This window comes from Cherax quadricarinatus, chromosome 11, assembly GCF_038502225.1.
Source record: "Cherax quadricarinatus isolate ZL_2023a chromosome 11, ASM3850222v1, whole genome shotgun sequence".
Classification (NCBI taxonomy): domain Eukaryota; kingdom Metazoa; phylum Arthropoda; class Malacostraca; order Decapoda; family Parastacidae; genus Cherax; species Cherax quadricarinatus.
This window is the reverse complement of record NC_091302.1, coordinates 5,874,295-5,900,794: the sequence shown is the minus strand read 5'-3', so window position 1 is coordinate 5,900,794 and position 26,500 is coordinate 5,874,295. Positions and strand designations below refer to the sequence as shown.

Sequence of the window (26,500 nt, the reverse complement as noted above, 5' to 3'; positions counted from 1 at the left end):
CATGGTAATGGGAGTAGCATGGTAATGGGGTAGCAAGGTAATGGGGGTAGCATGGTAATGGGGGTAGCATGGTAATGGGGGTAGCATGGTAATAGGCGTAGCATGGTATTGGGGATAGCATGGTAATGGGGGTCGCAGGGTAATGGGGTAGCATTGTAATGGGGTAGCATGGTAATTGGGGTAGCAAGGTAATGGGGTAGCATGGTAATAGGGGTAGCAAGGTAATGGGGTAGCATGGTAATGGGTGTAGCATGGTAATGGGGGTAGCATGGTAATGGGGTAGCATGGTAATGGGGGTAGCATTGTAATGGGGGTAGCATGGCAATGGGGGTAGCATGGTAATGGGGGAAGCATGGTAATTGGGGTTGCATGGTAATGGGGGTAGCATAGTAATGGGTCTAGCATGGTAATGGGGTAGCATGGTAATGGGGTATCATGGTAATGGGGGTAGCATGGTAATTGGGGTAGCATGGTAATGGGATAGCATGATAATGGGGTAGCATGTTAATGGGGTAGCATAGTAATGGGGTAGCATGGTAATGGGGTAGCATGGTAATGGGGGTAGCATGGTAATGGGGGTAGCATGGTAATGGGGGTAGCATTTTAATGGGGGTAGCATGGTAATAGTGGTAGCATGGTAATGGGGATAGCATGGTAATGGGGGTAGCATGGTAATGGGGTAGCATGGTAATGGGGTAGCATGGTAATAGGGGTAGCAAGGTAATGGGGTAGCATTATAATGGGGGTAGCATGGTAATGGGGGTAGCATGGTAATGGGGGTAGCATGGTAATAGGGGTAGCATGGTAATGGGGGTAGCATGGTAATGGGGGTAGCATGGTAATGGGAGTAGCATGGTAACGGGGATAGCATGGTAAGGGGGTAGCATGGTAATGGGAGTAGCATGGTAATGGGGGTAGCAAGGTAATGGGGGTAGCATGGTAATGGGGGTAGCATTATAATGGGGGTAGCATGGTAATAGGGGTAGCATGGTAATGGGGATAGCATGGTAATGGGGGTAGCATGGTAATGGGGTAGCATGGTAATGGGGTAGCATGGTAATAGGGGTAGCAAGGTAATGGGGTAGCATTATAATGGGGGTAGCATGGGAATGGGGGTAGCATGGTAAGGGGGTAGCATGGTAATGGGGGTAGCATGGTAATAGGGGTAGCATGGTAATGGGGGTAGCATGGTAATGGGAGTAGCATGGTAATGGGAGTAGCATGGTAATGGGGGTAGCATGGTAAGGGGGTAGCATGGTAATGGGAGTAGCATGGTAATGGGGGTAGCAAGGTAATGGGGGTAGCATGGTAATGGGGGTAGCATTGTAAGGGGGGTAGCATGGTAATTGGGGTAGCATGGTAATGGGGATAGCATGGTAATGGGGGTAGCATGGTAATGGGGTAGCATGGTATTGGGGTAGAATGGTAATTGGGGTAGCAAGGTAATGGGGTAGCATTATAATGGGGGTAGCATGGTAATGGGGGTAGCATGGTAATGGGGGTAGCATGGGAATGGGGGTAGCATGGTAATGGGGGTAGCATGGTAATGGGGGTTGCATGGTCATGGGGGTAGCATGGTAATGGGGGTAGCATGGTAATGGGGGTAGCATGGTAATTGGAGTAGCATGGTAATGGGGGTAGCAAGGTAATGGGGGTAGCATGGTAATGGGGGTAGCATGGTTATGGGGTAGCATGGTAATGGGGGTAGCATGGTAATGGGGTGTAGCATGGTAATGGGAGTAGCATGGTAATGGGTGTAGCATGGTAATGGGTGTAGCATGGTAATGGGGTAGCATGGTAATGGGGGTAGCATGGTAATGGGGGTAGCATTGTAATGGGGGTAGCACCGTAATGGGGGTCGCATGGTAATGGGGGTAGCATGGTAATGGGGGTCGCATGGTAATGGGGGTAGCATGGTAATGGGGGTAGCATGGTAATGAGGGTAGCATGGTAATGGAGATAGCATGGTAATGGGGGTAGCATGGTAATGGGGGTAGCATGGTAATGGGGGTAGCATGGTAATGGGGGTAGCATGGGGGTAATGGGGGTAGCATGGTAATGGGGGTAGCATGGTAATGGGGATAGCATGGTAATGGGGGTAGCATGGTAATGGGGATAGCATGGTAATGGGGGTAGCATGGTAATGGGGGTAGCATGGTAATGGGGGTAGCATGGTAATGGGGGTAGCATGGTAATGGGGGTAGCATGGTAATGGGGGTAGCATGGTAATGGGGGTAGCATGGTAATGGGGGTAGCATGGTAATGGGGGTAGCATGGTAATGGGGGTAGCATGGTAATGGGGGTAGCATGGTAATGGGGGTAGCATGGTAATGGGGGTAGCATGGTAATGGGGATAGCATGGTAATGGGGGTAGCATGGTAATGGGGGTAGCATGGTAATGGGGGTAGCATGGTAATGGGGGTAGCATGGTAATGGGGATAGCATGGTAATGGGGGTAGTATTCCCCCCAGGACTGAGTTATATCTGATAATAATTATTACTGTAATTCTCTTTCCTTGAGTGAAGAATGACAGGAAATAATTGTGAAAATTTCACCCAACTTTTAAGTGGACCCAACTTTTAAGTGGACCCAACTTTTAAGTGGACCCAACTTTTAAGTGGACCCAACTTTTAAGTGGACCCAACTTTTAAGAGGACCCAACTTTTAAGTGGACCCAACTTTTAAGTGGACCCAACTTTTAAGTGGACCCAACTTTTAAGTGGACCCAACTTTTAAGTGGACCCAACTTTTAAGTGGACCCAACTTTTAAGTGGACCCAACTTTTAAGTAAACCCAACTTTTAAGTGGACCCAACTTTTAAGTGGACCCAACTTTTAAGTGGACCCAACTTTTAAGTAAACCCAACTTTTAAGTGGACCCAACTTTTAAGTAAACCCAACTTTTAAGTGGACCCAACTTTTAAGTAAACCCAACTTTTAAGTGGACCCAACTTTTAAGTAAACCCAACTTTTAAGTGGACCCAACTTTTAAGTAAACCCAACTTTTAAGTGGACCCAACTTTTAAGTAAACCCAACTTTTAAGTGGACCCAACTTTTAAGTGGACCCAACTTTTAAGTGGACCCAACTTTTAAGTAAACCCAACTTTTAAGTGGACCCAACTTTTAAGTGGACCCAACTTTTAAGTAAACCCAACTTTTAAGTGGACCCAACTTTTAAGTGGACTCAACTTTTAAGTGGACTTTTAAGTAAACCCAACTTTTAAGTGGACCCAACTTTTAAGTGGACCCAACTTTTAAGTAAACCCAACTTTTAAGTGGACCCAACTTTTAAGTGGACTCAACTTTTAAGTGGACCCAACTTTTAAGTGGACTCAACTTTTAAGTGGACCCAACTTTTAAGTGGACTCAACTTTTAAGTGGACCCAACTTTTAAGTGGACCCAACTTTTAAGTGGACTCAACTTTTAAGTGGACCCAACTTTTAAGTGGACCCAACTTTTAAGTGGACCCAACTTTTAAGTGGACCCAACATTTAAGTGGACCCAACTTTTAAGTGAACCCAACTTTTAAGTAAACCCAACTTTTAAGTGGACCCAACTTTTAAGTGGACCCAACTTTTAAGTAAACCCAACTTTTAAGTAAACCCAACTTTTAAGTAAACCCAACTTTTAAGTGGACCCAACTTTTAAGTAAACCCAACTTTTAAGTGAACCCAACTTTTAAGTAAACCCAACTTTTAAGTGGACCCAACTTTTAAGTAAACCCAACTTTTAAGTGGACCCAACTTTTAAGTAAACCCAACTTTTAAGTGAACCCAACTTTTAAGTAAACCCAACTTTTAAGTGAACCCAACTTTTAAGTAAACCCAACTTTTAAGTAAACCCAACTTTTAAGTAAACCCTACTTTTAAGTGGACCCAACTTTTAAGTAAACCCAACTTTTAAGTAAACCCAACTTTTAAGTAAACCCAACTTTTAAGTAAACCCAACTTTTAAGTAAACCCAACTTTTAAGTAAACCCAACTTTTAAGTAAACCCAACTTTTAAGTAAACCCAACTTTTAAGTGGACCCAACTTTTAAGTAAACCCAACTTTTAAGTAAACCCAACTTTTCTTTAATCTCTGCTGTAAATTCGTGGAATAAACGTCTCGTTGATTATTTTTCATTACTTTCCAACTTGTATTTCATTAGCTTTGTTACCTTGTATCAGTTCTTATTAATTCTCTTATTTAGTTTGAATATAATGATTCATAAGATAACTTCTCTGTTGAAGCGCCTCTAACCTCCTCTCTTCTGCCTCTCGAAAGATGTTCTTGTGTGATGTGCATCCAGTTGGGATCATCTCTCCTGTTCTCGTGTCTCAGCGGGGCACATATGTTCTTCGGGCATCTTGTTCAGTGTGTAGTTGTATGTTGTAATGACAGTTCTTGTTGTTAGTGCATTTACGATCTTCACTGATACAGCCGATGTTCAAGTTATATCATTCTACGATACCCAACTGTTATCGCAGTTTATCGTAACTTGTTGGACGATAACCTGGAGGTTTTGCTACGTTAACTCTGTTTCGCACTTCTATGTAATAATCAAAGTTAATTATTTGTGGTCACTTCTCTCAAGGTCTTGTGTGACCTTTAGATTATTAACCTGGGTTTACTTGCTTGACAGAACCACATCAAGTAAGTTATTATCTCTAGTTCCTTCTAAGCGCAGAACCTACATTTAAAACACAATCTTGGACAACCTCGAGCGAGTCGTTGGACTCCAGGTCGCCAGTCAAGAGTTTTTATTAACTTTGTAGAAAATTATAATCACTCAAGATCACTACATTTTTGAAGCTTTAGTTTACGATTTCTTTGGCTGAGACACATGCCAACACTGCGTTATGGAGGCACTCAAGTATCTCACATGTGTCTTAATTATCAACTTGTCGGTAGTGAGTACCATATATATATGGTACTGTCTAGTTGGGCCAGCGGGCCTGCTGCAGTGATCCTCCTTTCTTATGAGTCGGGTGTCGTCGCGCGTTAATTGGGATGTGATGGTGAGGTGTGGTCTCGACCCTATATACGCCTTCCTTTGATGTATTGTCTTTATAGTTCCTTGATAATGTGAGAAGTCACGAAAGCGCTTGGAATTTCAATATCCTTTCACAATGGTTGTTTTGCATATGATACATTAGTAAGCTCTTACCAGACAAATTTACTACGGATCATTTCTAAGTTGGACGGGTCTTCTGTACAACTCACTTAAAATCAACTCTGCATGTCCTGCTATAACTTCCCCTCAGACCGTCTTCCCAGAGCATGTATATGTATTGCAATGCAACAACATGGGTTTGTTTTAGGACAGAGTGTCACGTCTTTCCCTTCCTCCTCCCCCCAGCATCCCGTCACCTCTATCACCGTGGAACAACTTAAGTTCCTCTAACAGAAGTACTGGTCAGTCAAGCCTCGACGTTGCACTCACATGCAACAGAACGGTGTTTGTTCACATTATGTTTCTTGCACCGGGACTGTTTAAATAATAGAAATTCTAAGAAAGTTTTGCTTCTTTATTGTCTCCTTGTTTATCTTTGTCTTTCCACTCTCTCTGATGCCATTATTATTAAATATATTATTTTGCTCTCTGGATTATTGCTAGTGTTAAAATCCATAATACAAAAATCCTTTCTTATCCCACTCATATCCAAAGCTAGAAGATTGTTTCTAGTTCACTTCAAAGTCTCCCTCACCTCAGGTAGCTAGTGCAGCTAACCCTCACTTAGATAGCTATCCTTCACCTAGATAACTGCACGCCATCCATGACATCCATTTCAGTCCTTTCATGAAGGAAATCTTCGGTATCAAACAAGGAAACGCCAGTAACCTTTCGTTACTTACCCAGGCAATGATTAACATCAATTGTCCTAGCTAACACTCGTTGCTAGAACATGAACAGCGAGCCGCTGCCAGCCTTCCCCTAGTGGATGATCACCTACTTACCTACGCTGGTGTCCTGGCTTTTGGCTGGTTTCTTCTTGATATACACTTAGAATATCTTTATTGAAGATATATCAGGACCGAAACGTCTTCAGTGATGAATTAGACACATGTGCAACATCTGGGTATCTTTACTTGTAGACGTTTCTCCACTCAGTGACTTTATTAATACGATACATGGACAGAATAGTAAAGGTGTCCCAATTGCACGTATCTGTGTTCATTTTCCCACTAGTCGTGAGCAGTTATTTGCCTTATTACTAGAGTTGGCCAACACCCTTACTAGAACACTCAGGCGGTCACTAAATAAGTGTGGCCACCAGCTCGCAGCTCACGAACATATCGTTAAGTTCGTATGTTCGTGTCATAACGTAGGTTGCGTCATGGACGTGGTAGCTGAGAGTACGACTGGGATATTTATGTCAGTAATCACTTATTCGCTGGGAGCTTTATCAAGCTTCAATGAGGTTTGTCCTTGAGGTGAAACGTAGCCTAAATTAACTGTCCCAACTTTGCAAGTGTATGTGTATTTGCCTAAAGAGGTGGGAAGTGTGGAGAGTGTGGGAGCAACGACCCTCCACACACGTAACTACCTGTGGTCACGACATTGGCTCCCCCAGCCAGTGGGAGACACCCCTGACATCATCCTTACTGGGATATCATGAGTAAGGTTGGTCCAGTGACATACTCAACATCACAAACTTGATCTCTCTCTCTCTCTCTCTCTCTCTCTCTCTCTCTCTCTCTCTCTCTCTCTCTCTCTCTCTCTCTCTCTCTCTCTCTCACTCTCTCTCTCTCCTGGCTCAGAGACGATATCACTGCTGCCGAACATTCCATTCAGTTCAACTTACAAAAGAGGAAAACCACAACATTCTTTCTTTCCTGGAACTTCTTATGCACAGTAACACTACTACAAGCAACTGCCTTCACCTTAGTGTGTACCGTCCACCCACCACCCAGAACAATCTCATTCATGGCCTGTCTCACCACACCACTAGAACCAAGAGTCACCACTCCACAAGAACCAAGAGAGCTGTTCTCTCGGGGTTCTTTCTGAAGGCCTTTAGAACCTGTAGTCCCGAATTCCTGGAAAACAAGTGACTCAAAATCCCTGAGATCTTCCGCGGTTTACATTATTTACCTCTAACCTTCATACATGGTGGTGGAGGCGAAGAAAACATTTGGCTCTCCGAGAGTCGACACTGAGAGTAACTGGTTTTTAATTATGCCTTCTTCCAGGGTATCTGAGAACACTACCAGGTTACTTAAGAAATGCCAGTGACAGCTACCACCACCCTAGGTACCTGACCAAGTACCTGACCAAGTACCTGACCAAGTACCTGATCAAGTACCTGATCAAGTACCAGTAGTACCAACTTGTTTTTATAAACCAAACTTTTATTGCGTTCAAAAATCAATATAAACGAAGGATGAAATACTCGTATAGTGAAAAATAACTTTGTTTTAACATATATTCCAAAATCCAGAATATATTTACTTTTATATATAACTAAGTACGGAGTTCGTGGACCAGTTAAACTTACAGTGATTAGTATTTTAGAAAGAACTCTGGGCTACTACAGTAATAACAGAGACACATCTGAGTATAGTGTTAACCAGTCAGGGGCAAGAGTGAGTCTGGTGACCTCTCTTTCAGGCCACCAATCATCCCTCTGAAGCATTTTGAAGGCCTCAGCACCTGGTTAACCACACTCGTCCTAGAGTGCTCAGCTCACCTTAAATACCTTTAACTAACCTTGCTTCTGGCTGGCTAAAACTACACGCAGAGCAGTGGTGGCGTACAGCATGCATCGACTTCAGTAAGAATACCAAATGACTGAGAGCTAAATGAGTTGAATCTAGTAAAAACGCCTGTCTCTGCACTCAGCACATGCCGCTTCCACTACAGAGTGCTGTCACATAAGAACATAAGAATGAAAAAAACAGTGCAGCAAGTCTACTGGCCCATACTAGGCAGGTCCTAGCTGAGGTAAGTCCTAGCAGAGTTCATTCAGCAGTCAAGGGTAGAGTGTCGCCATGGCATAACATAAAAAACAACATGTCCACCTCCTTCTCTCCTGCCTCACCCCAGAGGCAGTGATCGATACAGTAAGTTACATAGTAGCAAGGACACTGATATGTCACTTTCAACCACCACCAGCAGGGCAGATAGTCGATATTTGTGCTAGTGTAGGTCCAAGACACCTGCTGACGCTCGTACACTTCCCCTTAATAAAACTAAATAAAGCGGAGTGAGAAAAATAACTTCACCTCTTTACTCAGCTGACATAAACACTGATAAACACAGTTGGAAGTGTTACAGGAACATGACTGAATAAACCGCAGTCAGTAATGTATATAAATAACTCGTTGCTAGCTAGCTAGTAAGTCCTGGAAGGTGTCCACTACTGCAGTGTTCCTTGCTGTGGTGTGTGAGGTGGTGTTGTTCCTTGCTGTGGTGTGTGAGGTGGTATTGTTCCTTGCTGTGGTGTGTGAGGTGGTATTGTTCCTTGTTGTGGTGTGTGAGGTGGCAGTGTTCCTTGCTGTGGTGTGTGAGGTGGTATTGCTCCTTCCTGTGGTGTGGGAGGTGGTATTGTTCCTTGCTGTGGTGTGTGAGGTGGTATTGTTCCTTGCTGTGGTGTGTGAGGTGGCAGTGTTCCTTGCTGTGGTGTGTGAGGTGGTATTGCTCCTTCCTGTGGTGTGGGAGGTGGTATTGTTCCTTGCTGTGGTGTGTGAGGTGGCAGTGTTCCTTGCTGTGGTGTGTGAGGTGGCAGTGTTCCTTGCTGTGGTGTGTGAGGTGGTATTGCTCCTTCCTGTGGTGTGGGAGGTGGTATTGTTCCTTGCTGTGGTGTGTGAGGTGGCAGTGTTCCTTGCTGTGGTGTGTGAGGTGGTATTGCTCCTTCCTGTGGTGTGGGAGGTGGTATTGTTCCTTGCTGTGGTGTGTGAGGTGGCAGTGTTCCTTGCTGTGGTGTGTGAGGTGGCAGTGTTCCTTGCTGTGGTGTGTGAAGTGGCAGTGTTTCTTGCTGTGGTGTGTGAGGTGGTATTGTTCCTTGCTGTGGTGTGTGAGGTGGTATTGTTCCTTGCTGTGGTGTGTGAGGTGGTATTGTTCCTTGTTGTGGTGTGTGAGGTGGTATTGTTCCTTGCTGTGGTGTGTGAGGTGGTATTGTTCCTTGCTGTGGTGTGTGAGGTGGTATTGTTCCTTGCTGTGGTGTGTGAGGTGGTATTGTTCCTTGTTGTGGTGTGTGAGGTGGTATTGTTTCTTGCTTGCTGTGGTGTGTGAGGTGGTATTGTTTCTTGCTGTGGTGTGTGAGGTGGTATTGTTTCTTGCTGTGGTGTGTGAGGTGGTATTGTTTCTTGCTGTGGTGTGTGAGGTGGTATTGTTTCTTGCTGTGGTGTGTGAGGTGGCATTGTTCCTTGCTGTGGTGTGTGAGGTGGTATTGTTCCTTGCTGTGGTGTGTGAGGTGGTATTGTTCCTTGCTGTGGTGTGTGAGGTGGTATTGTTCCTTGCTGTGGTGTGTGAGGTGGCATTGTTCCTTGCTGTGGTGTGTGAGGTGGCATTGTTCCTTGCTGTGGTGTGTGAGGTGGTATTGTTTCTTGCTGTGGTGTGTGAGGTGGTATTGTTCCTTGCTGTGGTGTGTGAGGTGGCATTGTTCCTTGCTGTGGTGTGTGAGGTGGCATTGTTCCTTGCTGTGGTGTGTGAGGTGGCATTGTTCCTTGCTGTGGTGTGTGAGGTGGTATTGTTCCTTGCTGTGGTGTGTGAGGTGGCATTGTTCCTTGCTGTGGTGTGTGAGGTGGCATCGTTCCTTGCTCTGGTGTGTGAGGTGGCATTGTTCCTTGCTGTGGTGTGTGAGGTGGTATTGTTCCTTGCTGTGGTGTGTGAGGTGGTATTGTTCCTTGCTGTGGTGTGTGAGGTGGTATTGTTCCTTGCTGTGGTGTGTGAGGTGGCATTGTTCCTTGCTGTGGTGTGTGAGGTGGTATTGCTCCTTGCTGTGGTGTGTGAGGTAATATTGTTCCTGGCTGTGGTGTGTGAGGTGGTATTGTTCCTTGCTGTGGTGTGTGAGGTAATATTGTTCCTTGCTGTGGTGTGTGAGGTGGTATTGCTCCTTGCTTTGGTGTGTGAGGTAATATTGTTCCTGGCTGTGGTGTGTGAGGTGGTATTGTTCCTTGCTGTGGTGTGTGAGGTAATATTGTTCCTGGCTGTGGTGTGTGAGGTGGTATTGCTCCTTGCTGTGGTGTGTGAGGTAATATTGTTCCTTGCTGTGGTGTGTGAGGTGGTATTGTTCCTTGCTGTGGTGTGTGAGGTGGTATTGTTCCTTGCTGTGGTGTGTGAGGTGGCATTGTTCCTTGCTGTGGTGTGTGAGGTGGCATTGTTCCTTGCTGTGGTGTGTGAGGTGGTATTGCTCCTTGCTGTGGTGTGTGAGGTAATATTGTTCCTTGCTGTGGTGTGTGAGGTAATATTGTTCCTTGTTGTGGTGTGTGAGGTAATATTGTTCCTTGTTGTGGTGTGTGAGGTGGCATTGTTCCTTGCTGTGGTGTGTGAGGTAATATTGTTCCTTGTTGTGGTGTGTGAGGTAATATTGTTCCTTGCTGTGGTGTGTGAGGTGGCATTGTTCCTTACTGTGGTGTGTGAGGTGGTATTGCTCCTTGCTGTGGTGTGTGAGGTAATATTGTTCCTTGCTGTGGTGTGTGAGGTAATATTGTTCCTTGTTGTGGTGTGTGAGGTAATATTGTTCCTGGCTGTGGTGTGTGAGGTAATATTGTTCCTTGTTGTGGTGTGTTAGGCAATATTGTTCCTTGCTGTGGTGTGTGAGGTAATATTGTTCCTTGCTGTGGTGTGTGAGGTAATATTGTTCCTTGCTGTGGTGTGTGAGGTAATATTGTTCCTTGCTGTGGTGTGTGAGGTAATATTGTTCCTTGCTGTGGTGTGTGAGGTAATATTGTTCCTTGCTGTGGTGCGTGAGGTAATATTGTTCCTTGCTGTGGTGTGTGAGGTAATATTGTTCGTTGTTGTGGTGTGTGAGGTAATATTGTTCCTGGCTGTGGTGTGTGATGTAATATTGTTCCTTGCTGTGGTGTGTGAGGTAATATTGTTCCTTGTTGTGGTGTGTGAGGTAATATTGTTCCTTGCTGTGGTGTGTGAGGTAATATTGTTCCTTGCTGTGGTGTGTGAGGTAATATTGTTCCTTGCTGTGGTGCGTGAGGTAATATTGTTCCTTGCTGTGGTGTGTGAGGTAATATTGTTCCTTGTTGTGGTGTGTGAGGTAATATTGTTCCTGGCTGTGGTGTGTGAGGTAATATTGTTCCTGGCTGTGGTGTGTGATGTAATATTGTTCCTTGCTGTGGTGTGTGATGTAATATTGTTCCTTGTTGTGGTGTGTGAGGTAATATTGTTCCTTGTTGTGGTGTGTGAGGTAATATTGTTTCTTGCTGTGGTGTGTGATGTAATATTGTTCCTTGCTGTGGTGTGTGATGTAATATTGTTCCTTGTTGTGGTGTGTGAGGTAATATTGTTTCTTGCTGTGGTGTGTGAGATAATATTGTTCCTGGCTGTGGTGTGTGAGGTAATATTGTTCCTTGTTGTGGTGTGTGAGGTAATATTGTTCCTTGATGTGGTGTGTGAGGTAATATTGTTCCTTGCTGTGGTGTGTGAGGTAATATTGTTCCTTGTTGTGGTGTGTGAGATAATATTGTCTCTTGCTGTGGTGTGTGAGGTAATATTGTTTCTTGCTGTGGTGTGTGAGATAATATTGTTTCTTGCTGTGGTGTGTGAGGTAATATTGTTCCTTGTTGTGGTGTGTGAGGTAATATTGTTCCTTGCTGTGGTGTGTGAGATAATATTGTTTCTTGCTGTGGTGTGTGAGGTAATATTGTTCCTTGCTGTGGTGTGTGAGGTAATATTGTTCCTTGTTGTGGTGTGTGAGGTAATATTGTTCCTTGATGTGGTGTGTGAGGTAATATTGTTCCTTGTTGTGGTGTGTGAGGTAATATTGTTCCTTGTTGTGGTGTGTGAGGTAATATTGTTCCTTGCTGTGGTGTGTGAGGTAATATCGTTTCTTGCTGTGGTGTGTGAGGTAATATTGTTCCTGGCTGTGGTGTGTGAGGTAATATTGTTCGTTGTTGTGGTGTGTGAGGTAATATTGTTCCTTGCTGTGGTGTGTGAGGTAATATCGTTTCTTGCTGTGGTGTGTGAGGTAATATTGTTCCTGGCTGTGGTGTGTGAGGTAATATTGTTCCTGGCTGTTGTGTGTGAGGTAATATTGTTCCTGGCTGTGGTGTGTGAGGTAATATTGTTCCTTGCTGTGGTGTGTGAGGTAATATTGTTCCTTGCTGTGGTGTGTGAGGTAATATTGCTCCTTGCTCTGGTGTGTGAGGTAATATTGTTCCTTGCTGTGGTGTGTGATGTAATATTGTTCCTGGCTGTGGTGTGTGAGGTAATATTGTTCCTTGCTCTGGTGTGTGAGGTAATATTGTTCCTTGCTGTGGTGTGTGAGGTAATATTGTTCCTTGATGTGGTGTGTGAGGTAATATTGTTCCTTGCTGTGGTGTGTGAGGTAATATTGTTCCTTGATGTGGTGTGTGAGGTAATATTGCTCCTTGCTGTGGTGTGTGAGGTAATATTGTTCCTTGCTGTGGTGTGTGAGGTAAATAAACATGAAAGCCACTTCGGTAGAAGACACTGAAAAATTACAGGAAGACATAAGAAGTGTTTCCGTGACGTTCAGTGGTGATAAGTTCCAGCTGCTTAAATAAGGAAAGAATGAAGAACTCAAAGGGAACACTGTGTACAAAACTCAGTAGTAACGTCAAATAGATCGAAAAGAACACGTGAAAGACTTAGAAATTATTATGCCAGCTGACCATTCTTCAAAGAACATAATAACGAGAAAGTCACAACAACCAGGGGAAAATAGTATCAGTGGTGACACTTCAAATCGCTAGTGCTCCCTGATGTGGAATTTTACTCAGTGTTGACTACCCCATTCAGGGCAGGAGAAATATCGGGGCTGTAACACAGAGATAATTTACGGCCCGCATAGAGCCAATAATGCACTTATAATACTGGCTACGTCTTAAATATGTACTCACTAGAATGAAGGAGAGAGAGATACATGATGATATATACTTGGATAGTACTCGAGGACCTGGTCCTAAATCTCCACACTGATTAACAACATACTGGGGCAAGAGATGTGAGAGGAAGTACAAGATAAATCAAGTGAAAAGCAGGGATGCGGTGAGCACAGTAAGGGAACACTGTATCAACATTCGTGGCCCCAGATTATTCAACATCTAACCGGAAGATTTCAGAAACACTGCTGAGACAAGTGTAGAAGTCTTCAAGAGGAAACTGGACAAGTATTTTCATCAGGTGCCAGATCAATCAGGCTGTGATGGACATGTGGGGCTGCGGGCCACCAGCAGCAACAGCCTGGTTGACCAGGCAAACACCAGTCGAGCCTGGTCCACGGCCGGGCTCCGAGAGTAGAAAAACTCTCGGAACTCATCAAAGGTATAGTAGAGGTATAACATTACAGGGGAGTTGTTAACATTACACAGCAGTTGTTAACAATATTTCACAATAGTTGTTAACAACATTACGCAACAGTTAACAATATTACACAGTAGTTGTTAACATTACAAAACCGTTGTTAACAACACTACATAGAAGTTAACAAACCATACCACGGGTGGGGTTTGAACCCGCGGTCAGAGAGTCTCAAAACTCCAGATCGTCACGTCTGTAAAAACTTGTATTTGTGGTCACAGAGGTGCCTGTGCTAACCTTCCTATGGTGTAGAAATATACCTAGTTGGACGAGTCTTCTTGAAGCTAACTGGTCCAGTGGTTAACGCGACGGTCTGGAGTTTTATGACTCTCTGGTCGCGGGTTCAAACCCCACCCGTGGTATGGGTTGTTTGCAATCGTGTCATTACGATTTCGCAAGTCAAGTTACAGAGAAGTTAACAATATTACCCAGCAGTTAACAACATTACAAAACGGTTGTTAACAACATTGCACCGCAGTTAACAACATTATAAAACAGTTAACAATATTACACAGGCGTTGTTAACATTACACAGTGTGAAGACCTGAACAGAAAGGTTCAAAATGAAGACCTGAACAGAAAGGTTCAAAATGAAGACCTGAACAGAAAGGTTCAATATGAAGACCTGAACAGAAAGGTTCAATGTGAAGACCTGAACAGAAAGGTTCAATGTGAAGACCTGAACAGAAAGGTTCAATATGAAGACCTGAACAGAAAGGTTCAATATGAAGACCTGAACAGAAAGGTTCAATGTGAAGACCTGAACAGAAAGGTTCAATGTGAAGACCTGAACAGAAAGGTTCAATATGAAGACCTGAACAGAAAGGTTCAATGTGAAGACCTGAACAGAAAGGTTCAAAATGAAGACCTGAACAGAAAGGTTCAATGTGAAGACCTGAACAGAAAGGTTCAATGTGAAGACCTGAACAGAAAGGTTCAATGTGAAGACCTGAACAGAAAGGTTCAATATGAAGACCTGAACAGAAAGGTTCAATATGAAGACCTGAACAGAAAGGTTCAATATGAAGACCTGAACAGAAAGGTTCAAAATGAAGACCTGAACAGAAAGGTTCAAAATGAAGACCTGAACAGAAAGGTTCAATGTGAAGACCTGAACAGAAAGGTTCAATGTGAAGACCTGAACAGAAAGGTTCAATATGAAGACCTGAACAGAAAGGTTCAATATGAAGACCTGAACAGAAAGGTTCAATATGAAGACCTGAACAGAAAGGTTCAAAATGAAGACCTGAACAGAAAGGTTCAATATGAAGACCTGAACAGAAAGGTTCAATGTGAAGACCTGAACAGAAAGGTTCAATGTGAAGACCTGAACAGAAAGGTTCAATGTGAAGACCTGAACAGAAAGGTTCAATGTGTTCATTAAAGATATTTATCATGACAAAGATTTTAACCCCAGATAAACAGATGATTTAGAGGCTATTTTTGTAAGTAAAGAGAAAGCAAAGAAACAAGTAAAGAATAATTAAAGAAATAAGAAAAAAACGAAGTGAAGATATACGTAAAGATTAAGTAAAGAAACTGTTAGTAGACGATAGTAAAGAGGAAGTAAAGACAGTGCTAGTAGACGGTGACAGTAGAGAGGGTAGTGGAGGAGACAGGAACACTGTCTTACAACAACCTGCAGATTAGTTATGTTATCCTCCCTGTACACTAATTACTACTTAAAAGAACGTACAGATGATAATAATTATTACTTGACTATAGGAAGGTAACTCAACTAACACATGGAAGATGGCACATGTTGAGCCTATATTGAAAAAAAAGTGACAAGGGAGACACTTTTAGGCCTCTCAGATTGAGAAGTGTTGCTTTATAATTGTTATAATAAACATTTAAGACGAATGCAACTCTTAGAGAATAGTGAAATACTAAGTGGTAAATAATTTGACTTTTGGTGTGAATAATGACGTACTTCAAATTTGCTAAGTTATTATGACAGAGTTATGGAAAGAGATTAAGAAAGGCTTGGATGGGCTGACTGTGTTTACCTGGACTAGCATACGGGCGCCTGGCAAACTTAAGAACAGCATTCCGACATCTTAAGGAGTCATTCAGGACCCTGTACACCGTGTACGTTAGGCCCATATTGGAGTATGCAGCGCCAGTTTGGAGCCCACACCTAGCCAAGCGTTTAAGTAAACTAGAGAAAGTGTAAAGGTTTGAAACAAGACTAGTCACAGTTGAAAGTTGAAGACTCAGATGAACCACAGGGATGTTAGGAAGTATTTCTTCAGTCACAGAGTTGCCAGGAAGTGGAATAGTATAGGAAGTGTTGTTGTAGAGGCAGGATCCATACATAGCTTTAAGAAGAGGTATGATAAAGCTCATGCAGCCAGTGAAGAGGCGGGGCCAGGAGCTGTGAATCGACCCCTGCAACCACAACTAGATGAGTACAACTAGGTGAGTACACAGGCGGCTTCAGGTGGTGTCGGGTTATAACAGAGTTCCCAGAACTGTGTTTCTTTCCACGATGAGACACGTGTACTGTGTGTTTATATACCAGAGAAACACAGGGTGTAAATCCTCCCTCCACACAGTGTATCTCTCATCACACAGTGTCTCTCCCTCCCTCCCTCTACACAGTGTATCTCCCTCCCTCCCTCTACACAGTGTCTCTCCCTCCCTCCCTCAACACAGTGTCTCTCCCTCCCTCCCTTTACACAGTGTCTCTCCCTCCCTCACTCCCTCCCTCTACACGGTGTCTCTCCCTAAGTCGCTCTACACAGTGTCTCTCCATCCCTCCCTCCCTCTGCACAGTGTCTCTCCCTTCCTCCACACAGTGTCTCTCCCTCTCTCCACACAGTGTCTCTCCCTCCCTCCCTTTAGAGTGTCTCTCCCTCCCTCCACACAATGTCTCTCCCTCCCTCTACACAGCGTGTCTCCCTCTCTCTACACAGTGTCTCTCCCTCTCTCCACACAGTGTCTCTCCCTCTCTCCACACAGTGTCTCTCCGTCCCTCCCTCCACACAGTGACTCTCCCTACCTCTACACAGTGTCTCTCCCTCTCTATACACAGTGTCTCTCCCTCTCTCCACACAGTGTCTCTCCCTCTCTCCACACAGTGTCTCTCCCTCCCTCCCTCTACACAGTGTCTCTCCCTCCCTCTACACAGTGTCTCTCCCTCTCTCCACACAGTGTCTCTCCCTCCCTCTACACAGTGTCTCTCCCTCTCTCCACACAGTGTCTCTCCCTCTCTCCACACAGTGTCTCTCCCTCTCTCCACACAGTGTCTCTCCCTCTCTCCACACAGTGTATCTCCCTCTCTCCACACAGTGTCTCTCCCTCTCTCCACACAGTGTCTCTCCCTTCCTCTACACAGTGTCTCTCCCTCTCTCCATACAGTGTCTATCCCTCTCTCCACACAATGTCTCTCCCTCCCTCCACACAGTGTCTCTCCCTCCCTCTACACAGTGTCTCTCCCTCTCTCCACACAGTGTCTCTCCCTCTCTCCACACAGTGTCTCTCCCTCCATCCACACAGTGTCTCTATCTCCCTCTAAACAGTGTCTCTCCCTCTCTCCACACAGTGATTCTCCCTCCCTCCCTCTACACAGTGTCTCTCCCTCTCTCCACACAGTGTCTCTCCCTTCCTCTACACAGTGTCTCTCCCTCTCTCCACACAGTGTCTGTCCCTCTCTCCACACAATGTCTCTCCATCCCTCGACACACTGTCTCTCCCTCCCTCTACACAGTGTCTCTCCCTCTCTCCACACAGTGTCTCTCCCTCCCTCCACACAGTGTCGCTATCTCCCTCTAAACAGTGTCTCTCCCTCTCTCCACACAGTGACTCTCCCTCCCTCCCTCTACACAGTGTCTCTCCCTCTCTCCCTCTCTCCACACAGCGTCTCTCCCTCCCTCTACACAGTGTCTCTCTCTTCCTCTACACAGTGTCTCTCCCTCCCTCCACACAGTGCCTCTCCCTCCCTCCCACACATTGTCTCTCCCTTCCTCTACACAGTGTCTCTTCCTCCCTCCACACAGTGTCTCTCCCTCCCTCTACACAGTGTCTCTCCCTCCCTCCCTCCTTACACAGTGTATCTCCCTCCCTCCACACAGTGTCTCTCCCTCCCTCTACAGAGTGTCTCTCCCTCCCTCTACACAGTGTCTCTCCCTCCCTCGACACAGTGAGTCTCCCTCCCTCTACACAGTGTCTCTCCCTTCCTCTACACAGTGTCTCTTCCTCCCTCCACACAGTGTCTCTCCCTCCCTCTAAACAGTGTCTCTCCCTCCCTCTCTCTACACAGTGTCTCTCCCTCCCTTTACACAGTGTCTCTCCCTCCCTCCACACAGTGTCTCTCCCTTCCTCTACACAGTGTCTCTCCCTCCCTCTACAGAGTGTCTCTCCCTCCCTCCACACAGTGTCTCTCCCTCCCTCTACACAGTGTCTCTCCCTCCCTCCACACAATATCTCTCACTCCCTCTACACAGTGTCTCTCCCTCCCTCCCTCTACACAGTGTCTCTTCCTCCCTCCCTCTACACAGCGTCTCTCCCTCCCTTCACACAGTGTCTCTCCTTTTCCACAGTGTCTCTCCTTCCCTCCACTCAGTGTCTCTCCTTTTACATAGTGTCTCTCCCTCCCTCCACACAGTGTTCCTCCCTCCCTCCGCACAGTTTTCTTTTATCCACACAGTGTTCCTCCCTTTCTCCACACAGTGCTTCTCCACACAGCGTTCCTTCACACAGTGTTCCTCCACAAAGTGTTCCGCCTTCCCTCCACACAGTGTTCCTCCCTCCACACAGTGTTTCTCCACAAAGTGTTCCTCCACATAGTGTTCCTCCACATAGTGTTCCTCCCTCCCTCCACAGAGTGTTCCTCCCTCCACACAGTGTTTCTAAACACAGTGTTCCTCCACATAGTGTTCCTCCCTCCCTACACACAGTGTTCCTCCCTAACTCCACACAGTGTTCCTCCCTCCACACAGTGTTCCTCCCTTCCACCACACAGTGTTCCTCCCTCCCTCAACACAGTGTTCCTCCTTCCACACAGTGCTCCTCCCTCCCCCCACACTGTGTCCCTCCACACAGTGTTCCTCCTCACAGTGTTCCTCCACACAGTGTTTCTCCACACAGTGTTCCTCCACACAGTGTTCCTCCACACAGTGTTCCTCCCTCCACACAGTGTTCCTTCCTCCCTCTACAAAGTGTTCTTCCGTCCACACAGTGCTCCTCCTTCCCCCACACAGTGTACCTCCACACAGTGTCCCTCCACACAGTGTTCCTCCACACAGTGTTTCTCCACACAGTGTTCCTCCACATAGTGTTCCTCCACACAGTGTTCCTAAACACAGTGATCCTCCACAAAGTGTTTCTCCACACAGCGTTCCTCCACACAGTGTTCCTCCACATAGTGTTCCTTCACACAGTGTTCCTGCACACAGTGTTCCTCCACACAGTGTTCCTCCACACAGCGTTCCTCCACACAGCGTTCCTCCAGACAGTGTTCCTCCACACAGTGTTCCTCCAGAGTATTCCTCCACACAGTGTTCCTCCACACAGTGTTCCTTCACACAGTGTTCCTCCAAACAGTGATCCTCCACACAGTATTCCTCCACACAGTGTTCCTCCACAGTATTCCTCCACACAGTGTTCCTCCACACAGTGTTCCTTCACACAGTGTTCCTCCAAACAGTGATCCTCCACACAGCGTTCCTCCAAACAGTGTTTCTCCACACAGTGTTCCTCCACACAGTGTTCCTCCACACAGTGATCCTCCACACAGTGTTCCTCCACAGAGTGATCCTCCACACAGTGTTCCTCCACACAGTGTTCCTCCACACAGTGTTCCTCCACACAGTGTTCCTCCACACAGTGAGCCTCCACACAGTGTTCCTCCACACAGTGTTCCTCCACACAGTGTTCCTGAACACAGTGATCCTCCACACAGTGTTCCTCCACACAGTGTTCCTCCACAGAGTGATCCTCCACACAGTGTTCCTCCACACAGTGTTCCTCCACACAGTGTTCCTCCACACAGTGATCCTCCACACAGTGTTCCTCCACAGAGTGTTTCTCCACACAGTGTTCCTCCACACAGTGTTCCTCCACACAGTGTTCCTCCACAGAGTGTTCCTCCACAGAGTGTTCCTCCACACAGTGATCCTCCACACAGTGTTCCTCCACACAGTGTTCCTCCACACAGTGATCCTCCACACAGTGTTCCTCCACACAGTGTTCCTCCACACAGTGTTCCTGCACACAATGATCCTCCACACAATGATCCTCCACACAGTGTTCCTCCACACAGTGTTCCTCCACACAGTGTTCCTCCACACAGTGTTCCTTAACACAGTGTTCATCCACACAGTGTTCCTCCACACAGTGATCCTCCACACAGTGTTCCTCCACAGAGTGTTCCTGCACACAGTGTACCTCCACACAGTGTTCCTCCACACAGTGTTCCTCCACAGAGTGTTCCTCCACACAGTGATCCTCCACACAGTGATCCTCCACACGGTGTTCCTTCGCACAGTGTTCCTCCACACAGTGTTCCTCCACACAGTGATCCTCCACACAGTGTTCCTCCACAGAGTGTTCCTCCACACAGTGTTCCTCCACACAGTGTTCCTCCACACAGTGTTCCTGCACAGAGTGTTCCTCCACACAGTGATCCTCCACACAGTGTTCCTCCACACAGTGTTCCTCCACACAGTGTTCCTCCACACAGTGATCCTCCACACAGTGTTCCTCCACACAGTGTTCCTCCACACAGTGTTCCTCCACACAGTGATCCTCCACACAGTGTTCCTCCACACAGTGTTCCTGCACACAGTGTTCCTATACACAGTGTTCCTCCACACAGTGTTCCTCCACACAGTGATCCTCCACACAGTGATCCTCCACACAGTGTTCCTCCACACAGTGTTCCTCCACACAGTGTTCCTCCACACAGTGTTCCTCCACACAGTGATCCTCCACACAGTGTTCCTCCACAGAGTGTTCCTCCACACAGTGTTCCTCCACAGAGTGTTCCTCCACACAGTGTTCCTCCACAGAGTGTTCCTCCACACAGTGATCCTCCACACAGTGTTCCTCCACACAGTGTTCCTTCACACAGTGTTCCTCCACACAGTGTTCCTCCACACAGTGATCCTCCACACAGTGTTCCTCCACAGAGTGTTCCTCCACACAGTGTTCCTCCACAGAGTGTTCCTCCACACAGTGTTCCTCCACAGAGTGTTCCTCCACACAGTGATCCTCCACACAGTGTTCCTCCACACAGTGTTCCTCCACACAGTGATCGTCCACACAGTGTTCCTCCACACAGTGTTCCTCCACACAGTGTTCCTCCACACAGTGATCCTCCACACAGTGTTCCTCCACACAGTGTTCCTGCACACAGTGTTCCTCCACACAGTGTTCCTCCACACAGTGTTCCTCCACACAGTGTTCCTCCACACAGTGTTCCTCCACACAGTGATCCTCCACACAGTGTTCCTCCACACAGTGTTCCTGCACACAGTGTTCCTCCACACAGTGATCCTCCACACAGTGTTCCTCCACACAGTGTTCCTGCACACAGTGTTTCTCCACACAGTGTTCCTCCACACAGTGTTCCTCCACACAGTGTTCCTCCACACAGTGATCCTCCACACAGTGTTCCTCCACACAGTGTTCCTCCACACAGTGATCCTCCACACAGTGTTCCTCCACACAGTGTTCCTGCACACAGTGTTCCTCCACATAGTGATCCTCCACACAGTGTTCCTCCACACAGTGTTCCTGCACACAGTGTTTCTCCACACAGTGTTCCTCCACACAGTGTTCCTCCACACAGTGTTCCTCCACACAGTGTTCCTCCACACAGTGTTCCTCCACACAGTGATCCTCCACACAGTGTTCCTCCACACAGTGTTCCTCCACACAGTGATCCTCCACACAGTGTTCCTCCACACAGTGTTCCTCCACACAGTGATCCTCCACACAGTGTTCCTCCACACAGTGTTCCTCCACACAGTGATCCTCCACACAGTGTTCCTCCACACAGTGTTCCTGTACACAGTGTTCCTCCACATAGTGATCCTCCACACAGTGTTCCTCCACACAGTGTTCCTGCACACAGTGTATCTCCACACAGTGTTCCTCCACACAGTGTTCCTGCACACAGTGTTCCTCCACACAGTGTTCCTTCACACAGTGTTCCTCCACACAGTGTTCCTCCACACAGTGATCCTCCACACAGTGTTCCTCCACACAGTGTTCCTCCACACAGTGATCCTCCACACAGTGTTCCTCCACACAGTGTTCCTCCACACAGTGTTCCTCCACACAGTGATCCTCCACACAGTGTTCCTCCACACAGTGTTCCTGCACACAGTGTTCCTCCATATAGTGATCCTCCACACAGTGTTCCTCTACACAGTGTTCCTGCACACAGTGTTTCTCCACACAGTGTTCCTCCACACAGTGTTCCTCCACACAGTGATCCTCCACACAGTGTTCCTCCACACAGTGTTCCTCCACACAGTGTTCCTCCACACAGTGATCCTCCACACAGTGTTCCTCCACACAGTGTTCCTGCACACAGTGTTCCTCCATATAGTGATCCTCCACACAGTGTTCCTCTACACAGTGTTCCTGCACACAGTGTTTCTCCACACAGTGTTCCTCCACACAGTGTTCCTCCACACAGTGGTCCTCCACACAGTGTTCCTCCACAGTGTTCCTCCACACAGTGTTCCTCCACACAGTGATCCTCCACACAGTGTTCCTCCACACAGTGTTCCTCCACACAGTGATCCTCCACACAGTGTTCCTCCACACAGTGTTCCTCCACACAGTGATCCTCCACACAGTGTTCCTCCACACAGTGTTCCTGCACACAGTGTTCCTCCACATAGTGATCCTCCACACAGTGTTCCTCCACACAGTATTTCTGCACACAGTGTTTCTGCACACAGTGTTTCTCCACACAGTGTTCCTCCACACAGTGTTCCTGCACACAGTGTTCCTCCACACAGGGTTCCTTCACACAGTGTTCCTCCACACAGTGTTCCTGCACACAGTGTTCCTCCACACAGTGTTCCTTCACACAGTGTTCCTCCACACAGTGTTCCTCCACACAGTGTTCCTCCACACAGTGTTCCTCCATACAGCGTTCCTCCACACAGTGTTCCTCCACACAGTGTTCCTCCACACAGTGTTCCTCCACACAGTGTTCCTCCATACAGCGTTCCTCCACACAGTGTTCCTCCACACAGTGTTCCTCCACACAGTGTTCCTCCACACAGTGTTCCTCCACACAGTGATTCTCCACACAGTGTTCCTCCACACAGTGATTCTCCACACAGTGTACCTCCACACAGTGTTCCTCCACACAGTGTCCACATTATTGCCTCACGTTCTTTTCCATCTCACTTATTCCTTGAATTCTTTATAACAATGTTTTCTCCCCTTCCTTCCACCTTATTTATGCTTCATTCACCTTCTTCCTACCTTCTTTTTTCATCATTTATTTCACGTTTTCTTCCTATATATATCCTATTAATATTTTAAAAGATATCTCTCCCTCTCAAGAACAATTATATACATTTATATATATATATATATATATATATATATATATATATATATATATATATATATATATATATATATATATATATATATATATATATATATATATATATATATATATATATATATACAGACACATAAATATACATTACGTTCATTATAGCGAGGTAAGGTTACGTTAAGTTAGGTTAGGTTAGGTTAGGTTAGGTTAGGTTAGGTTAGGTTAGGTTAGGTTAGGTTAGGTTAGGTTAGGTTAGGTTAGGTTAGGTTAGGTTAGGTTAGGTTAGGTTAGGTTAGGTTAGGTTAGGTTAGGTAGGTTAGGTTAGGTTAGGTTAGATTAGGTTAGGTTAGGTTAGGTTAGGTAGGTTAGGTTAGGTTAGGTTTGGTTAGGTTAGGTTAGGTTAGGTTAGGTTAGGTTAGGTTAGGTTAGGTTAGGTTAGGTTAGGTTAGGTTAGGTTAGGTTAGGTTAGGTAGGTTAGGTTAGGTAGGTTAGGATAGGTTATGTTAGGTTAGTTTAAGTTAGGTTGGTTAGGTTAGGTTCGGTTAGATTAGGTTAGGTTAGGTTAGGCTTCTCAGTTAAGTCCTCTGAGAGGAATATATCTCTCAATATATATACGCTGAGAGGAGTATATCTCAGTGTATATACACTGGGAGGTGCGTATCTCTCTGTGTATATACGCTGAGAATTAACATTAATCGCTATTTATTAGGTATTAAAGTATTTTGTGGCACGTAGTATCGTATCTTGGATACTACGTGCAGCAACCTGCCCTTCTCACACTATACCACTCACTTATTTATCCATACCTCACCTATGCTATTAGTGCTTGGGGATCAACAGCAGCAACACACCTAAAGCCAATAATAACCCAACAAAAAGCTGCAGTATGGTGTACAGGTGACATGCAACCTTATTGACTGTCGTATAGTAGATAGTCTTGAAAGTCCATGAACCAAGCAAGGAGTTGGTTATCTGGCTGTGTGGAGTCTGCCAATACTTGTAAATGTTAAATGCTTCAGAGAACCGTGTTTACCGCTACCTGGATGTTAATTAAAGATATCTCACGAAAAAAATATTAAACTTTGAGGGCATTTTTTTTGAGTTGGGAGCAAGATTTGCATCGTGTAGAGCTTTATAGGGTGATTTAGTAAAGCTCTCTTCTGAGCTATAGTTTGTCTGAAAGCCCGTTGTGGAGCTTGTGTCTGTTTTGTATTTCTGGTGATTATCTTTAAGCTGACGGCACCCACAAGTGTGTGTGACATTTAATGATCGATTCACACTGTGTTCCAGGAAGGGTAGCAGCATAGTAAGTCTCTCCCTCCCTCTCTTCCTCCCTCCCTCCATCCGACCTTCCTTCCCTTACTCCATCCTTCACTTACTCATCTGTCCAGGTAATGACCTACCGACCTACAGAAGGTCATGAGAACGTGGGTGAGTTTGGGTGATAGAGCTGTATTTGAGGACCTGACAAGTATGGGCCAGTAGGCCTACTGCAGTGTTCCTTCATTTTTATATTTTTATGTTCTTAACACATAAGTGCCACGGAGTTCAATTTACTATTACTCCAGTATTAACTATTTCTAATTCCAGAAGCTGAAATTTGTTTATTTATATATATATATATTTATATATATATATATATATATATATATATATATATATATATATATATATATATATATATATATATATATATATATATATATATATATATATATATATATATATATATAATTTGACCCGGAGCCTGTACTCCGTCTGCAGTCTTCCTTGTCTTTACCTAAGCTTAATGACTTTACCTTGGTGGGGTTGAACTCCAATAGCCCCTTGTAAGACCAAGCTTGCAGCCTGTCTGGATGCCTTTGTAGCATCTCCTGGTCCTCATCCTCTTGTATTCTCCTCGTTAGTTTCACATCATCTGCGAACAAAGACACTTCTATTTCATTTCTTCTGTCATGTCATTCAAGAAACAGTACCGGCCTTTGTGTGTGTGTACTCACCTAGTTGAGGTTGCGGGGGTCGAGTCCGAGCTCCTGTGTGTGTGTGTGTGTATGTGTGTGTGTGTGTGTGTGTGTGTGTGTGTAACATTCACCATTTACACAATCCTAATAATGTTACAAAGCTGATCACTATCGGCACGTTTCTCAGTAGCACGTTTCTCTCTGCTCACAGTAATGTTGTTGATGGGCGAAACATGAAGGATGGACGATGATGAAGATTTGGAGTGGTCACTAGACCAACTACCTCCACCACCACCATCACCACCACCATCACCACCACCTCCACCACCACCATCACCACCACCACAACCTCCAATATTAACTTCAGAGTGGCCACTGCTAAACCACTACATACCACCACCTACACACTCACCACTTAGTGCAACCCCCACTGCTGATACTCGTAAGTACTCTAATAATAATAATAATAATAATAATAATAATAATAATAATAATAATAATAATAATAATAATAATAATAATAATAATAATAATAATAATAATTGATAATTAAAAATAATAATAATAATAATAATAATAATAATAATAATAATAATAATAATAATAATAATAATTGATGATTAAAAATAATAATAATAATAATAATAATAATAATAATAATAATAATAATAATAATTAATAAAAATAATAATTAATAATAATAATAATAATGATAATAATAATAATAATAATAATAATAATAATAATAATGACAATAATAGTAATAATAATAATAATAATAATAATAATAATAATAATAATAATAATAATAATAATAATAATAATAATAATAATAATAATATTAACAAGGTATATGTTGCTCAGCTTGCCAGTTGACGGATCGTGGTCAAGATCGTGGTCAAGATCGTGGTCAAGATCGTGGTCAAGATGGCCTCAGCAGAGACTGTCAAAGTGATCGTCAGATGTCGACCAATGAACAGGAGAGAGAAAGATCTGGGTTGTGAGGTAAGAACATTGAACAAGAACATTGAACAAGAGGGAGAAAGATCTGGAGTGGAGAGGGAGATGAGTGGAGGGAGAGGGAAGGAGTGGAGAGGTAGGGAACGGAGAGGTGGGGGAATGGACGGGTGGAGACGAGGGAGGAGATTGGAAGGAGTGGAGGGGGAAGGAGTTGAGGGGTGAAGGGGCAGTGGAAGGAGTCGAGGGGGAGGGTTGGAGGGAGTCGTCGGGGAGGGGTGGAGGGAGTCGAGGGGGAGGGGAGGAGGGAGTCGAGGGGGAGGGAGGGGTGGAGGGAGTCGAGGGGGAGGGGTGGAGGGAGTCGAGGGGGAGGTTCACAGCTCCTGGCCCCGCCTCTTCGCTGGTTGCTACTAGATCCACTCTTCCTCTCTGCTCTAATAGCCTTGTCATATCTCTTCTCAAAGTTACGTATGGTTGCTGCCTTCATCTCTGAAATATTCTGTCCCTATCCACCTTGTCAATTCCTCTCATTATTTTATAAGTCATTAAAATGTCCTTCCTA

The 26,500-nt window shown here is 45.2% G+C and overlaps 1 protein-coding gene across 1 annotated transcript in view; it reads left to right on the top strand.

Annotated features, from left to right (window-relative positions):
- Window positions 1–26,500, top strand: part of LOC128687496 (osmotic avoidance abnormal protein 3-like) — a 238,803-nt gene that overhangs the window by 37,394 nt on the left and 174,909 nt on the right. Inside the window, exons 2-3 of the mRNA XM_070083939.1 lie at window positions 25,193–25,423; window positions 25,846–25,986. Of these exons, the coding sequence (XP_069940040.1) occupies window positions 25,909–25,986 (78 nt within the window). The 5' untranslated portion in view covers window positions 25,193–25,423; window positions 25,846–25,908. The remainder of the gene's footprint in view (window positions 1–25,192; window positions 25,424–25,845; window positions 25,987–26,500) is intronic.